Genomic DNA, 17,378 nt, shown 5'->3' on the forward strand with positions numbered 1-17,378 from the left:
AAGAACAAATCCTGCAATAATTACCAACAGCTTGTCCTACCCATTCCTCACCAGGATGGCCACCCTCTTTTTGACAACATATGCAAACGAGTTTACCGCCGGGGCCAACTTTTTCACCCTTTGGGACATAGTACCGGTACGGACAAAGTGTAACCACATGATCCTCCCTCAAACATGGTGGACATCTCACGTCACGAACAGCTGTCGAAGAGCCTGCACAAGCATTCAAGTTAGTCGAGCATGCTAATCCTAACTTTCAACACCATAAATTGTGACATGCCCAAGTAAATATCAATGACTAAACTGTGTTTCTGGTACCGAAAGAGGACTATGCGAGTACTTCAACAAGGGACTGCAAAGGGGTGGACTGGGGACAGACCACCTAAACTTCCCCAAAACCCTGTCCTTGCAAGTCCAATCGAATTGAAGATTCCCCATACAGAAAATCCGTCAGGCAATGGATCCCCATAAGTTAAAGGTTTTACCTATCATCATCCTATCAATTAAAAAGTGTTTTTAATAGTTAATTAAGAACCGTCACACACTAATATTAACTGCATGACCCCTTCAAAGTTGTCGAAAATGATTTATGAACCAAACTAAATAAACACTAGAAGTAAAACACCAGCACTGGAGCATATATTAAAAATAGAAATAAAGCTAAATACATAATAACTGTATTATTTGTTATATAATATTGCCCTCGGCGTCACTCTATTGTTCACAAATGGCTCGTTTCCCAGTGGCCTTCTCTGCAGGTTCGGTCAATATGAGGAGGAACCCAAAAAACGAATAAAAACTGGGGAGAGTCAGAGATCGATATTGAATCATATACCCAAAACAGGTTTCTTATAAACAGACCACAGATTTAATGGGTTAGATTGTCTTGCCTAACTTTAACAGTCATTCCGCTATTCGATCATCAGTCTCGAGAGATTATGTTTTGTAAAACAGAGAAGCCATCATGGTTGCACCATCATCAAATGAATCGCGCAACCTCACCAAAAAGTAAAAAGGAGATGAAATAGCAGAGAAAAAATACAACAAATATACCAAAACGCGGGCTAGTCATGCGGTCATCAGTCTTCTTACAAATTCTACAGTAGATGGGCGGTGGGATATGTAGTTCGAGACAAAACCATCGACCAGTTTTTGGATTGTCTTCCGCTGTTAAATAAATACACAAACTTAATATCAACATAGATGAATAATATGTACTATTTCCCGTATTTGTACGAAAGAAAAGAAAAAAAAGAAAACACTCTTCATCTTCCTCATAAACTGAAAAATTCAGAGATTGGCACACCCGAATCACAAACAAAAGTCCAAAAAAATAATAAACATAACTGAAATTCGGGGGACTTACTGGTGTTCTTCCTTTCTTTGAGGGATGATCTTCGTGCCCTTCTCACTCAATTCCTTTTTCGCTGTTAAATACACGAAATAATATCTGGGATATATAGGCTTGCTTGCAAAATTAATCACAAAACCCTAAAATTAAATCGAAACCATACTGATCATTATAGTTTTCCTCGATAGCAAAATACACCTTTCCCGGGGGAAGTCCTCGAATTCATCATCATCGCTATCGTCCCATATGACTGTATGAGAACGTTTCAATGTGAATTTCATCTGTACTCATAAACTTATAGATAAAAGGTTTGTTTTGAAGTTGAAATGAAACCTTAATCGTTTAACTAATTTTGTATTTACCTGAATTTGCGTAGAAGTTAATCCAACATTTGATGTGGTTTTCTTAATCTTGTTTGACATATTATCTACTTCTGATGGGAATTTTTTAATTACCCGCTTTATTCTTTATCTTGAAAACAGATGATTCCCACCACAATTGTTGTTTTTCTAGTTGATGAGGGTGCCATATTTGCAGCGGATACTAGGGGTTTCTACGACCATATTGAAATTGAATCTCATGATAAGGTTCATGAGTTTAACTCAAGATTATTTGGTTTGAAGTGTGGGACACGATGAAATAATCAAAGTATGTTTGAACATTTTGATAAACATGTGTGAAACCTTTTGAAATAGCTAATGCACCTTATAGTTATATCTGTGTGGATATATATATATATATATATATATATATATATATATATATATATTACAAGATCATCTGACTTTGAATTAATGTAGGACATAAACCTTACCTTTGAAGGAGTCCCAACGGAAGCTATGCGATTCATAGATAATAAAGGGAGAGATATCCTTCAAATTGCCAACTTTTTTGTATGAAGTGATGGACATGTTTTGAAATAAATAGGTTTGTTAATTCAAAAGACAATAGTTGATCAATTTTATTTTTGTTTACAAAGTTGTCAAGCATATAAAGTTGAGTATTCATCACCAAACATTGATCTTTAACTTCCTTTGATGCAAATGGATCCGGCTCTGTTGCGGCTTTAACGGTATTGGAATCCAAGTATGTGAAAAATTTGCATGATAAAACTTTTATCATGCTAACTAATGTTTTACAACTTTTAAAGTTTTATCATGCAGATTTTTCACATGCTTGGATTCCAAGACCGTTAAAGCCGCAGTAGAGCCAGATCTAATTGCATCAAAGGAAGTTACAAGATCAATGTTTGGTGATGAATAAGCAACTTTATATGCTTAAAACTCTGTAAACAAAAATAAAATTGATCAACTACTGCCTTTTGAATTAATAAACCTATTTATTTCAATACCCGTCCATCACTTCCTACAAAAAAAAGTTGGCAGTTTGAAAGACATCTCTCCCTTTCTTATCTATGAATCGCATAGCTTCCGTTGCGACTCCTTCAACGATAAGGTTTATGTCATACATTAATTCAAAGTCAAATGATCTTGTAATATATATATATATATATATATATATATATATATCCACACAGATATAACCATAAGGTGCATTACCTGTTTCAAATGGCTTTGCACATGTTTATCCAAAAGTTCAAACATACTTTGATTATTTCGTCGTGTCCCACACTTCAAACCAAATAGTCTTGACTTAAACTCATAAACCTTATCATGAGATTCAGTTTCACTATGGTCGTAGAAACCCCTAGTATCCACTGCAAATATGGCACCCTCATCAATTAGAATAACTACAACCATAGTGGGCATTGTTTGTACCATACTTAATCAATCCCGAAACTACTAAGCACCGATCAACAGCATACCATCAAGGACCCATAAGACTTTTCCTCCAACCAGGAGGTCAATCACAACACGACACATGTCGGTATTAGAAGCCAATCACAACGCGACACGTGTTGATATCAGAGGCCAATCACAACATGACACGTGTCAATGTCAGAACAAAGCTAGAAACTCTCTTCTATAAAAGGGGATCATTCTCCCACAATAATCCCTAATGTCATTTATACTAAACTATTCACTAGAACTCACTAAAGGAGAGCTTGAAACTATGTATTTGTGTAAACCCTTCACAACTAATGAGAACTCCTCTACTCCGTGGACGTAGCCAATTTGGGTGAACTACGTACATCTTGTGTTATTTGCTTTCCTGTCTCTATTCATTTACATACTTATCCACACTAATGACCAGAGTAACCTAGCGAAGGTCACAAACTTGACACTTTATGTTGTACCAAAGTCCTCGCCGATTTTGTGCATCAACATGCATCATTTGTTTTCAAGATAAAGAATAAAGCGGGTAATTAAAAAAATTCACATCAGAAGCAGATAATATGCCAAACAATAAGAAAACCACATCAAATGTTGGATTAGCTTCTACACATATTCTGTTATCTACATACGTGTAAATACAGAATTAGTTAAACTATCAAGGTTTTATTTCACATACTTCATAACAAACCTTTTACCTTTTATCTATCTATAAGAGTACAGATGAAATTCACATTGAAACATTCTCATACAGTCAAAGCAATGATAAAAGCAAGCAACTTTTGATTGGAGCTGCAATTTCACAAACATAAACAACATAAGAGTTTGAAATTTGTCCCTACTCCGACAGACACCACAAGAGCAAAAGACTATCTATCATACAATTCCCCTCCCACCCCCGACTTCGATACATCAGACGTGTACAAAATCCCCATAACACAGCAACTTTGAGGAAGATAAACAATACGGGAAACAAAAAGGAAATTAGGAAAACCCCACTTTCAAATTAGAAGCAGAAACCCAACTTCCCACAAATCAATCAGTAAACCTTCAATCACAAAATAAAATTCCGAAGAAACCCCCAGCTGGAACAGATCTCAAAAGACAAAAACCATCGACAAAAATACAGAATTAACAATCCAACCAACCACCACACATTCATGCAATTCTACACAATACAGAAAACAAGAGAGAGAAAGTAGAGAGAGAGCGAGTTATAGATATAATACCTCAATTAACTTGGCTCACTGTAATAAACTGATACCACCACCAGCACTGGAATCACAACCTACACAAAGAGTACAGGTCAAGAACCGAAGATTTCCCACAAAATATTCCAAAATACAAGTATATAAAACAAAACAAAATCAGATCAAGGGGACTACCCCAAAACCCCCTTATCCTTCCACTGGAGTGGAGAAAGCGAGAAATAAGAAACAAAGAATTCCCACAAAAATTAGAAATCTCATTGTAACTAACTACATTGGTATACAATATAATACAATTTAAAGGTTCGGGAATTTGAAAATTAACTTCAATGGTGAACCCATTCTTTGTCCATGATTACAAGCCTTTCCCTATTCTTGTCACTGTTCTCCAACCTGTGCTTAGATAACCATACTTGTTACCAGTAAAGAAAAAATAAATAAAGACCCAAACTGAGCTGCTTATGTACTGATTTTCAGTAGTATATGACTATAGACTAGATATTTTGGGAATATATGCTTGAAATTAAGACCAATAATGTACATCGGTTTTAGAGATATTTGATTCTACTCACAAGACGCTGACATAAATATCCGATTACTTTAGCCCTAACAAAAATACAAGCATATGAATTACAAACAAATCAGATCTATGGCACTATACCTCAAAAGAGAGGACAAAATGCTAGAAAATCGAAAATAAAAGAAACAGAGATTTCCCAAAAAAATACAAGCATTTGAACAAAAGAAGTCAAATGTGTGGCACTACCTCAAAACCCCCATTTTCCTTCCAGTGGAGTGGGAAGAGAGAACAAAATGCTAGAAAATTCGAAAATTAAACAAAGAAATAGAGATTTCCCACAAAAATACAAGCATTTGAACAAAAGAAGTCAGATGTGTAGCACTACCTCAAAACCCCCAATTTTCCTTCCAGTGGAGTGGGAAGAGAGAGAGGATAATGATACTAGGGTTTCTCTCAGTCTGCCCCTTGTGGGCTTTTAGATACAAAGGAGAAGTATAACTAGGTAATATATATATATATATATATATATATATATATATATATATATATATTATAGGGATATGTTATTCACACACTTTATTTTACTTCACACATATACCTTCTTACTTTACAGCCGTAGGATCAAATGAATTAAGAATCAAATGATACAAACTAACAAGAGGTGTGTGAGAAACAAAAAGGCAATCGATTTACGAGAACAACCCTGTGGCATCCATGTAGCACCAACAAAATCTCATATCTTCCAGGTGAATCAATCGAGGGTCATCAATTCGTCCCTGATGAGAAGTTGCAATGAGAAAACGTAGAAACGCTGGTTAACAATCATAATTATACAAAAATAACAATCCAAAACACACACAGTCAACCGTGTGAATCTAGATATGGATATTTCGATTAAAACTAAATATCATGATATCTCTCAACCTGCCACCCTCAAAGTTCAGCAGAATTATATGTTTTAATCCGAAAAGTTGATGGAATATATATCATTAAAAGTTTCGGATCCGAGCGCACCAAGAAAAAGAAAATCTCATCACAAGTGCAGAAAATCATGTAAATGATCGATGAAACAAAAGAAGAAATTAACCCGACACCAAAGACGCAACCCATTAATGCGTTAGGAGATCATCTATTAAGAATTCGTTAAGATAACAATTGTAAAAACTTGTTTACACTCGTAGTTTTAACTTTTGACCACAAAAAAAAGGACAAAAACTGACATGTGAAAGTAAGTGCGCTTCTCACATTGTCACATCAGAAGCTGAGAAGATGAATTTTTATGGCTCTTTTTCTACTTGGAAATGAGTGTTGCATGGCACAAGGCTATAAAAGATGGTTTAAGATGGAGACTTGGTGATGGTTCTCAGATTAAGTTCAATTTGCTACTTTGTCTTTTAATCGTGATCATTTGGGAGATGTGGTTTCTAATTTTACTCAGAATGGTGAGTGGGATATATTCCAAAGCTTTGCCAAGTCGGCTGCGGGAGAGCTTTAACTCTATGAGGATACAAGTAAGACATGACATAGCGGGTTTGATGCTAGCTTGGTCTAATAACCTGAGCACAAGGAAGCTATAAAGTCAAGGACTCTGAAACTAGGCATGTCAAGCGAAGCAAGCAAACGCAAAACAAGTAAAAGACATACTCGCGAGGCACCAAAGCTAGCCACGTCTAGTTACGCAATGCATCAGAAACAAGGGCAAGGTACGATATCTGAAGCCACGAGAATGCAAACGCACATTGACATGACATAGAGGTTCAACTTATAAAATTGTGAAAAAAATTAAACTCGTCATTCAAATAAGTCAAATCTAAAATCTCTTACATATCTAAAATTGCGAAGAAAAAAAAATCACTAGACGATAGTATTAATTGCAAGAGAAGAGCATAATGAGATGCATGTGGGGCAAAACATTATCCCTTGGGCAGGTGTCTTAAGATATGTGCTTTGGTGGCATGCTAGCACAAAGGCTTACTTGTTAGCTTGAGGATCGGGTATGGGTAAGTACTACTGTACTACCCCTTAGAGCCATGACGAGAATACAGCCATGCAAGCTTTTAATATGTAGTTTAGATTTGTTGAATTCACCCACAATTAAAATTTTAATTATACTAACAAATAAATAAAAATAGTGGGATTTTAATATAAATATTATTCTAATTTTCAGTGCCACATGTGACATGAGGAAAAAAAAAAAAAAAAAAGACAAGTGAGAAAGTTGCTAACATGCCTCTAAAAATAAAATAAAGTTGAATACATAATAAATACATTATTTGATATGTAAGAGTATTTCCAAAGAAAATGTCAAAATGTCCACATAATAGTAAAAAAAGACCACACTAATGTTCTCTAACCGAAATGTCAAATCCTATGTTGGCGATGACATGGATTGGCAGCAAGAGAGTTGCTGTCAAATTTGACAGCAGCTTCAAAATTAATTATTAATGCTTTTTATTAATTTTTTTATTGGTTTAATCATCATTGCAATTAATGTTTTTGTTGACCCATTTCCCTTTTGTTCAATCGAGGTAAGTGAACGATCCCCTCTTGTTAAAAAGAAATGGTAAACGGTCCGGATTTCATAATTATTAAATGTCTATTATTAAGTTTTTATTAATTTAAGCATTTATTTTATAATATAATATAATAAAATAATAATTCAATTTGACATATCGGGTGGACAATAAAATTTTTAAAATATGTCAAAATGCCACATAAGCTATCAAATTTAAATTTTATGTTTAAAATTTGACATCTCATTTGAAAATGCTCTAATAAAAACGAGGGAAAGTCAGGCATTCATACTGAACCATATATTCAAATTGGGTTCCTAAAATCAAAATTTATCTTCAATCTCCCAGCAATGAACTAGTAATGTGCGAATTTATTGAATAATTGCATATTAATTTCTCTGTTTACAAAATTTCTATTCTCATTAACTCGTGCCAAACTTAAGTTGGAGGTCACAGTCGAATTATCAGTCAACCAACCGTGACCTCGAGCCCGATCCAAAAACGAATCAAGCTGAACTTCAGCTTGAATAAATCATTCCAGTCGATCCTGAAGACAACTATATATATGCTGCAGATAATTAAACAAGCATGAGGGCATCAGATATCTTCATGATATGACATGAACATTTTTAACTTAATTGACTTTAAGTTCATTCGCCAGCTAACTAGCTTAGGCTATATAATTTCCAAAGCAACAGATCATCTAGGGTTTAGCTGGCTGCTAATTAAACTGAAAAATACAAATGGAACACAAGAGGCTTGATTTCAAACATTGATAAGACAAAAGGTTAATGTAACAAGATTTTATTCATAATAAACGATAACAAATTTTCACAACCAAACCGAATTAAGCATATGATAAAAATAAGAACATGAACTAAATGTTCATAGATACATAGTATAACAGAAAATACACACGATTTCTTGCTAATAGTATCTCACTGTAACGTTGCATTGTGTAACAAAGTATGCATTTGAAAGGTCCACAAAAACCGTTTTATACGTAATATATCCCTGAACAAATCGAAAGTTTCCGGTACCTAAGACCATTGATAATTCTCTATATTGCTCGAATTGCTTATCAATTCCTTGTATCTGTTGAGTGCTTCCATTGTACTTTTTGTTTGTGAACACAATTGATAACATATCATAGGCATTACGTCCATCCAATGACGATACCATAAACATGCCTTGTATCCGGCCAACGGAGGCGGATTTTAGATCTATGCCCTCCGTTAAAGGGGCATCCTCCGCATAAACAGTGGCAAATTGATCGTAGTTCCAAATCTTGCCGGGAATACCTGCAAACGCAACATCTGTGATATTTGCACCAGATAAGAAGTCATGAACGTAGAAAGACAGGTGGGTTTCCTTGAACTCGTGAGTGGCTTGGATCGCTGGAAATGTAGTCATGGCTAGAACAACCATGACGAAAAACATGGATGGAGCACTGAGCTTTGGTATGAATTTTAACGCCATTAGTGGATGCATGACAGCTAATTGAGCAACCAAGAGAAAAGGTTAATTAGGAAAAATTAGGGAACAATTACGGTTTTGAATTGCTTGGTGAGGTTCAGTTATGGGTATGCTTTCAATTTATACATGAAAAAGGAGCAATTATTTCTGCTAGTCAGCTGTTTAACTTCCCTAAATTACTTCCGTGTTGCTTCCTGATCACTTGAGAATTGTTTAAGCAATAATATATCCATGCATGCAACACACTTTAATATGCAAATACATTAAATCCTGTTGCCACCTGACTGCACCAGATAAGATGTCATGAAAGTAGAAAGACAGATGGGTTTCTTTGAACTCGTAAGTGGCTCGGATCGCTGGAAACGTAGTCATGGCTATAAGAACCATGACCAAAAACAGCTTTGGTATGAAATTTAACGCCAATGGGTTGATGCATGGGAGCTAATTGAGCAACCAAGGGAATAGGCTAATTAGGAAAAATTAAGGAGCAATTAAGGTTTTGAAATTGCTGGCAAGCAACACATAAGGAAAACATAATGCTTGCAAGCAACACACCCATTATAAATAGATTTTTGTGTACATGAGGCATCAAATTGTTTTATTTCTTGTTCAAGAGAATAAATTTTTTAATTTCTACACGTTCCGTAATCAATGTAGTTTATGAAGGAAGTAAATCATTACAGATGCCGATTAGAAGAAAGTTCCTGAATGACAAACAAAGACAAACAGAGAAGCAAAGAACCAAATTTGATACTGTATAAATCAAATTTTACTCTCACTCATCTTCGCTTCTCAGGTCTCTTTGCTTCTCAATTTAGCAAACATCATCATCCTCCCTACGGTATCATGGGTTGACAGAGAGTTGTGCCACATGTGTGCCAAATAGAAAAGAGATTGCTGATTCCGAAGAGAACAAAGGCTACTGCAATATTTACTCAGTGAGGGTGTTCATGTTTTTGGTTAAAAAGAGAATATTTTGGCTAAATTTCTACACAAAGAGAAAATTTTGGCTAGGTTTTCAAATTTTTTGCGGAAAACCAAATGGGACCGGAATACGAATTGATTTTTCGAAAAACAAGGGAATTTGGCTTAAATAATGAAATTATGATGTTGAAATAGTCACTTTTGGAATTTTGTTGATATTTTGCTAATATTTATTTGATCAATTTATCAAGTTATCACTGTTCTAAAAAGCACTAGCGGTGGCCAGTCGTAACGATTTTGCTTAAATCAGGAGAAAAAAAATCTAGATGTGGGTTAGGTGGCAGCTAGCTAGGCGGCTGTTTAGGCAGAAATCAAGTCCCCTCGTGACCGTGACAACTGCACGAACACAATGTAAAACCCCTCCCCAAAATTATTTTGTAATTTTACATTTCCCCTAAAAGTTCATGTAATTTTGCATTTTGGTCCCCTTATCTATTACCCTATTCGGATCTCTTTTCAGATTTTCTCTCCTCTCTTCGCCTGCCACGTGGCAGCCTACTAACTCACTTTCTTCTCTCTCTTCTCCCCGAGTCAACACTCTCTTTTCTCTTTCTCAGCTCAACTTTTTTGCTCTCTCATTCTCTCGGACTCTCATCTCATTCCCTTTCTCGATCGACACCCACACCCCTAACCAAGCATCCCAACGACGACGCACCAACACCACTATCATGGAATCTCTCTCTCTCTCTCTCACTCTCCCTCACCTCTGTGGAGCTCAGTGAAGCCTAGAAACCCAAGAAACCTCCGGCGAACCCCCGTGAGTTTCGAGCCGAAATTTGGCCACCTCTGGTCACCATATGACATTATCAAGGTATAAATTCTCTTCCCTTCTCTCATACCTTCCTTTTTGTAGTTAGATCGGAGGTTTGTTGGTTAGTTTGTCGTTGACCGGAGCACGGGAGGCTCCGGCGTCCTTCCCCGGTGAAAACAAGCAACCCAGGCCCTTTGGGCCGAGTAGAACTCGGGCCTCAAGCTCGTTAAGCCCAACCCACCTCTTTTATTTATTTATTTTTATTTATTTGTTTTCTATTAAAAACCCAAAAGGACCAAGGCCTTTAGGCTGAGAAACCTGGAGCCCTTGGCCCGTTAAACCCCCCAAACCATAAACCCTTTGTATTAGGCCTTTGGGCCGTGTGGAACGTGGGCTCTAAGCCCAATAACCCTAAACCCTTTTTCTTTGGGCCAGGCTTTCAAGCCCAGGCCCTTTGACCCAAAACCCTTGGACCTCAGGCCTTTGGGCTTTAGAACTCAAGCCCAAAGCTCAGGCCCAACCCTGATCCAACCAAAGCCCAAACCTGATTGACCGACCTGGACCCGTTGACCGGTCTAACCTGTTGACTTCGGTTAACGCTGACCATTGACTTCGGTCAACTTTGACTTTGACCGTTGGCTTTGCACTTTGACTTTTTTAGGTTTCGATCGGGACCCCTCCTAGACTAATTTCGATGTCCTGAATCCGTTTTTGATGTCCGTTTTCCAAAATTCAATTGTTTGAGTATAGTTTTGTTAATTGTACCCCTTATGTGGCTAGGTGCAATTATTAGCGATGATTCCGTCATTCCTTTTTTGTACGGCTCTTCGACGACGGAGTATCTATGAGTGGACCCCTTCTAAAATGCATGTTTTAATAGTAGAAATGCATACATGAAAAGCATAAGTTAATGGTAACGTTTTATGAAACATTTTATAAGTAAATTAGATTTACACTTACAATATATCATGCTTTACTATGAATATTTTGGAATACCATATTTTATTGAAATGATGTTCTTTATGGTATATATGATGGATGACTATATGCTATCTATGAACATGCTTTTACACACTTCTTTATAGTATATATGATGGATAACTATATGCTATGAAGATGTTTTGAGATATATGTACCTATGTTTGGAAAGACTATATTCAATGGTTTTGTGCATATCTAGTGGACACATATTGACCTTTGGGTTAGGTGATGTAGGAGCCTTTGGGTGATGATACTTATATTAACCTTCGGGTTGGGTGCTGTAAGAGCTTGCGGGTGATGATACTTATATTGACCTTCGGGTTGGGTGCTGTAGGAGCCTATGGGCGATTAATACTTATATTGACCTTCGGGTTGGGTGCTGTAGGAGCCTACGGGCGATTAACACTTGTGAAAGAAGTGTTCTAAATGAAGAGTTCTATATACCTTCGGGCGATACTGATACCACTAACTAGCACAGTATATATGATATATGTTTCATGAAAATTTTTATGGCATACTAGGATTTCGGAAAACCTATCACATATTATGCTATTAGTTTTCATAAAACTTTGGGGGTTAGTATGTTGATAACTGTTTCAGTATTATTTATATATATCAACTTGATCCACTCATGTTTGTTTTGCACCCCCTCAGGACATAGGAACGACGAATACGATCTGAGATATAAGGCATTCCCCTACCAGTGATACCGCGTCGTCCTCTCTGCTTTGACTTCTATTGTAGTAGCTCTTCTCTATTTTATCTTCCGCTTGTATTCTGGATTAGTTGTATGCTCTGAACATGTCATGCATTATCAGTAGTTTCATTGTTGGCAGTTGAATATTAGTATATTATTTTATGTAGTTCAAACGAAATTTGTACGCATGTTTTACATGTTATTAGCATATGCATTCATTAAATGATTTTCGTCACCCTAAGGTGTCGGCCAGCACGTGACCATCCGGACGTCCCACGGATATCGGGATTGGGGCATGTGACACCACCTCTTCAACGCCATCAAATCTTGCGAACAGGATGAAGGGGAGGTTTGTGTCGGAGTAGCCACCATGGGAGAGTAAAATCCAACCCAGATTGAGGCCGAGAGAGAAAGGACTAAGAAATTAAGGTCTGATGTTCCGCAAAGAAGAGAGGGAGAAAAGAGAGAGGAGATCTGATGCGTTGAGAAAAGAGAGGTCTGATTCATGCAATGATTTTAATATATGGATGAGAAAGAGACGGTTAAAGTTATCATATTTTCTGCTGGAAAACCGACGTTATGTAAGATTTGGACACAAGATAAGATTTATGTTGCTATTTTGGGACATTAGCAAGTAGTGATGGGTGGATCATGTGATGGCAAGTCAGTGGAAATTCACTTTTAGAATCAACTTTCATACAAATATAAAAGGAAAAGCAGAGAAAAAGCAAATATTATACCTGTAGAGAGAAGATCTGAGGCATGTGAATTCAAGAACATGCAACGCAAGGCCAGACATATAGATCTCGTTTAGTGTTTAGGATTGGTTTGGACCAGATAACTCTCTTGGTTCAGTGCATGTTCAGTGAAAACGTAGATATGTCAACCTGCATAGTTTGTCCAAATAGTTGTCTTTCGTGAAATTTCTTCTTCTAGCTTTAATTAGGATTCGAGGGGTCATACCTCAAATTGATTAAAACGGAACAACAGTCAACAAGCATTAAATTATATATTAGCCAATTTTCCATCAACACTTCAAACTAACATGAAGAACAACGCTACAAATTACAGATATATTGAGTACGTAAAAATTACATTAGATTATAAATTAATCCTCCCAGTGACCATTGTCCCTTAGGTGGTCTTCAACATTGTCTTTCTTCTGACATATCACATTCCACATGTTGTCAAATGCTCTTTCTTCTGACCTATCACATTCCACATGTTGTCAAATGCATCTTTTGCTGCTCTATTCTGTGCAACTTCCTTCTTGAGACTGTAAGTGCCTCTTCCAACAATCTGATCGTTTATAAAAACCTCAACCGTGTGTTTCTCCTCCCACAAATCGACAAATCGGAGTTTCAGATTGTTCTTTTGACACACTTCATGAAGTTGTGACACCGGATGCCTCTTTATCGTCTTTGGATCTATTATAGGCTCCAACAAATCCTTGAACACCTAGTTTTCAAAACAGAAAACAGTACTAATCACATTTCCAAAACAGATATGAGCAAACATAATAACGAGCGACATGAAATTCCATTACCTTCCACACAATGTCAATTGAGTTGCAGTCCATGAAAACTGCACCTATTGTGGACTCAACAATGTCCGCAAGGTTCTTTGGAGCATCAATGAGACCATTGGAATGCAGTGGATACTCATGAATCGCTCGTGCAAATTCTCGAATCTGTGTACATTTTCAACAAAACTTTTGATCATAACAAATTCAAATGTTTTTTTTTCTTCTCAAAGAAAACTCATTTCATATAGAGGATCTACATGTAGTACGAATATCCTAGTGGATAGGCTGAGTTTTCACCCATACGTCCCGGGTTCGAAACTCCCTCTTTCCATACATTATTGAAATAGTTTCAAACTCTCTCCCTCCCGTAGTAAAATTAAAAAATAAAAAATAAAATTCATGTAGAGGATTTAACAAGAAAGCATCTCCCAATAAGTCATTTTTAACTAATTCAAATTACACAGTCTTCTTTAACAAACTAGATATTCATAAGTCAAATAATTTTGTCAGCAGCGCTATAGCCAGGGAGAAAACGACTTTCGCCAAATCTTATATATCTCTCTTCCTTAATATGATTCAATTTCATTAACCAATAAAAATTTTGGCATGCCTTACTGGGGATGCTATAATACATGGGAGCCTGAGCTGTATAACCAAAGCAATGGGCAGGTAATCCAACAATAATCAAACACAAACTTTCAGATTTAATTTTCATGCCAAAAGTCATACATGTTGAGAGTTGTCCAACATCAGTGAGGGGAAAAGTTTGTTATGTGCTTATATGGTCTTGGGCTACTTCTCATATTTCCCATATTGCTAATTAGTTTTATGGTGGAACCCTAATTTCATCATGGCAAAGCAAGTTGTCTCACGTGTGAAGCCCAATGGCCACACGTGCTCCACGTCACCCTGTTGTGTTGTCCACGTGTTAGGCTTGAAAATCGAACACACGTGTGGGGGCGTGTTGAGAGTTGTCCCACATCGGTGAGGGGACGAGTTTGCTATGTGCTTAAATGGTATTGGATTACTTCCCATATTACCAATTGGTTTTATGGTGGAACCCCAATTTCATCAATACGCCGTATAGTCCAACTGATTAAGACAAAACTTAATGCGTTGAAAAATATACTAAACAGCGATCAAATCAATTAAACAAACATAACAAGTCCAACGAAACAATGTCAACGCTTGCAAGTTATCAAAATTGACTTCAATTATCATCTAAATCCATGTTTGACCCTCAACCCTAAACGATAACCACACCCAATGCAAAATATGATTCAAAAAGTTTTAAGCAGCTTTAAATCTTTATCACTTACTTGTTCTTCAAGCAACGGTTTCCTATGCCGCAGGTACCGGTGCAACCCATGCTGGATCGCCACACGCGCAAGCTTCTCCGTATCAACATTGGCTGCCCGGAGCCGCGTCAACGGCCCGGGTGCCAAGTCGGGGTACAAAAGGTACTGTTCTCTGCTGAACAGCAAATTTAGCACCGCATCCCCGACGTACTCCAGACGCTCGTAGGATGAACCGGAGCACTCGGCGGGGACGAAGGAAGGATGTGTGAAAGCCTCCTGCAGCAAAACCTTGTTCTCGAATTTGTACCTTATAATCTCCTCCACTTCTTCAAGATTTAGATGATGCTCGTGATCTGTCAATGATGTTGACCTATCAATAGATGGCAAGGTTGGTTTGACGTCGTGCAGATGTAGGGTTGTGATTGTTTCTTCTTCTGCAGCTTGGACTGCTCCCATGGTTCGGAAGGAAGCAAAAGCGAAAAACACAAGTCGTGTGAGAAAGGGAGGTATAGAAGCGTGGAGACTACTGCACTCGGTCTTTATTTATTTACAAATATTTATAGATGGTCGGCAGGCCTAATTACGTAATATAATTTGGAAATTAATCATTAATCAAGGATTAATTGACAAATTTGGGAAAATAATTATAATATAATTAATAGAAATTTGGGAAGAGAATTATAATATATAATTAATTGTAGGCTGGGGGAAGGAGGGTTGGTAGGTGCTAACAAGGAAATATCTTATAGCCGGCTTTTGACAATTTATGTGAATTGCAGGTGCTAAAAGATAATTTGCAGGGATTTGTTGGTGTCTGATTTTTGGAATTATAAATAAGGTCAAGAAGAAAAAAGGGATTTGCTGGACGTATGAAACAAGACCTGAAGAATGATTTTAACCCAAAGAGAAATAAACTAAAAAATTATTCTCAATCACCCAAATGACAATTCTAAACAAGATATGAAAAACGTATCTATATCGATTTAGTAACATCGCTTTGTAAGGTCATGTACATGATATTTTGGATAAGCAACTTTAGTCTCTCTTGTAATATCTCGGTTAAGTCATCATTCTATAGATTATGTTCTTTGGCATCCCCCTCCATCCTTGGGTTGAAGTGAATGCGGATGCTCCTTGTTAAAGGTAACCTGGGTCATGCTGCTTGTGGTAGGGTTTTTCGAGATTCTATGGGCTATTTTCTTGGTAGTTTCTCCCTGAGTTAGGGGCATCATATTTCTTTCTATGCAGAACTTCATGTTGTCATCCTTGTTGTGAAGTTAGCTCAGGCACAAGGTTAGCAAAATTTATGACTTGAAAATGACTATTCTAGTGTGATATCTTGCTTTGCTTCTGGATTTTTTTTTTTTTTCCCTTCTCCTTGGTTGCTACACATTTGTTGGGAAAACGGTATTCTCCAGTTGCATCACATTGTTTTATGTTGCTCTCATACCTTTTGAGAAGGGGATGTAGTTGTTGAAAAATTAGCTAATTTAGGGCTTCTCTCCTCTTCTATTGTACGCAAGCCGCTCCTCCTTTTGAGATTCTTTCTTTTATGCATTCAGATTTCTTGGGCATGTCGGCCTACAGGTTTGTCTCCTTGTCTTAATGTGTGATTCTCTATTCTTCCTAATCTCTTTGGATTTCCCCTTTTGTTTTGCAGCTTCTTACCTTTTAGTTTTTATTTTAGAGGGTTTTGGTCCTTCGTCCACCCCCTCTCTTTTTTCATATCAATAAATTTTCCTTGTACCATCAAGGTTTTTCAAAAAAAAAAAAAAGAAAAGAAAGGTTATCGCTTAAATAATTGTCTTTGCTTAGTATCGTTAGTTATGCTCACACATAATCGGCATGTACAATAGTCTGTTTTCTAAATGCCATATACAAATGCGTGACTGATAGGAGTTCACATTTATTTAAGACACTTTATTTAAGACAAAAGTGTCCTATACATCGATGAAAATGGTTTTAATTAATCTCCCAAAGATCACTTCACTTTTTATTATAAAACTCTAAGTAGTTAAGTAAAGACATGATTTAACAATTTTACGTTAAATGAAGTTATCAATAATACAATAGTTATTCAATCGCTTGTTTTGATTTTTCGTTATGTTTTATATGTCTATCATATGTAGATTATTTTACATTCCTTAATAAATTTAAGGATTAAATACTTAAAACTCCCAAACATTTTAGTATCGTTTTAAATTGGTCTCATCCATTTTAAACATTTTAAACAAGTACCCACTTACTGAAAATGTCACATCTTTTAAGCCCAATTATTTTT

At 36.6% G+C, this 17,378-nt stretch overlaps 2 protein-coding genes and 1 long non-coding RNA gene across 3 annotated transcripts; all 3 read right to left on the bottom strand.

The window, feature by feature from the left end:
* Nucleotides 1-617: 617 nt before the first annotated feature.
* LOC148694134 (uncharacterized) lies at nt 618-5,330 on the bottom strand. Its single transcript, XR_015966729.1, has 6 exons — nt 5,258-5,330; nt 5,119-5,168; nt 4,374-4,432; nt 1,515-1,601; nt 1,367-1,427; nt 618-1,167 (listed from the first exon to the last, which is right to left on the bottom strand). It is a non-coding gene; the product is annotated as an uncharacterized LOC148694134 (long non-coding RNA).
* Nucleotides 5,331-8,297: 2,967 nt separating this feature from the next.
* LOC148694135 (dirigent protein 11-like) lies at nt 8,298-9,299 on the bottom strand. The gene has a single exon (XM_088700485.1). The coding sequence runs from the start codon at nt 8,874-8,876 to the stop codon at nt 8,313-8,315; it is 564 nt and encodes a 187-aa protein (XP_088556611.1). The 5' UTR covers nt 8,877-9,299; the 3' UTR covers nt 8,298-8,312.
* Nucleotides 9,300-13,247: 3,948 nt separating this feature from the next.
* LOC137739678 (ribonuclease 3-like protein 3) lies at nt 13,248-15,655 on the bottom strand. Its single transcript, XM_088699653.1, has 4 exons — nt 15,119-15,655; nt 13,821-13,964; nt 13,499-13,732; nt 13,248-13,457 (listed from the first exon to the last, which is right to left on the bottom strand). Exons 1-4 carry the CDS (start codon nt 15,551-15,553, stop codon nt 13,383-13,385), a joined length of 888 nt encoding a protein of 295 aa, XP_088555779.1. The 5' UTR covers nt 15,554-15,655; the 3' UTR covers nt 13,248-13,382.
* Between the last annotated feature and the right edge of the window lie 1,723 nt (nt 15,656-17,378).

The sequence above is a fragment of the Pyrus communis genome, chromosome 9 (genome assembly GCF_041283825.1).
Source record: "Pyrus communis isolate YQ-2024b chromosome 9, ASM4128382v1, whole genome shotgun sequence".
NCBI classification, from domain to species: Eukaryota; Viridiplantae; Streptophyta; class Magnoliopsida; order Rosales; family Rosaceae; genus Pyrus; species Pyrus communis.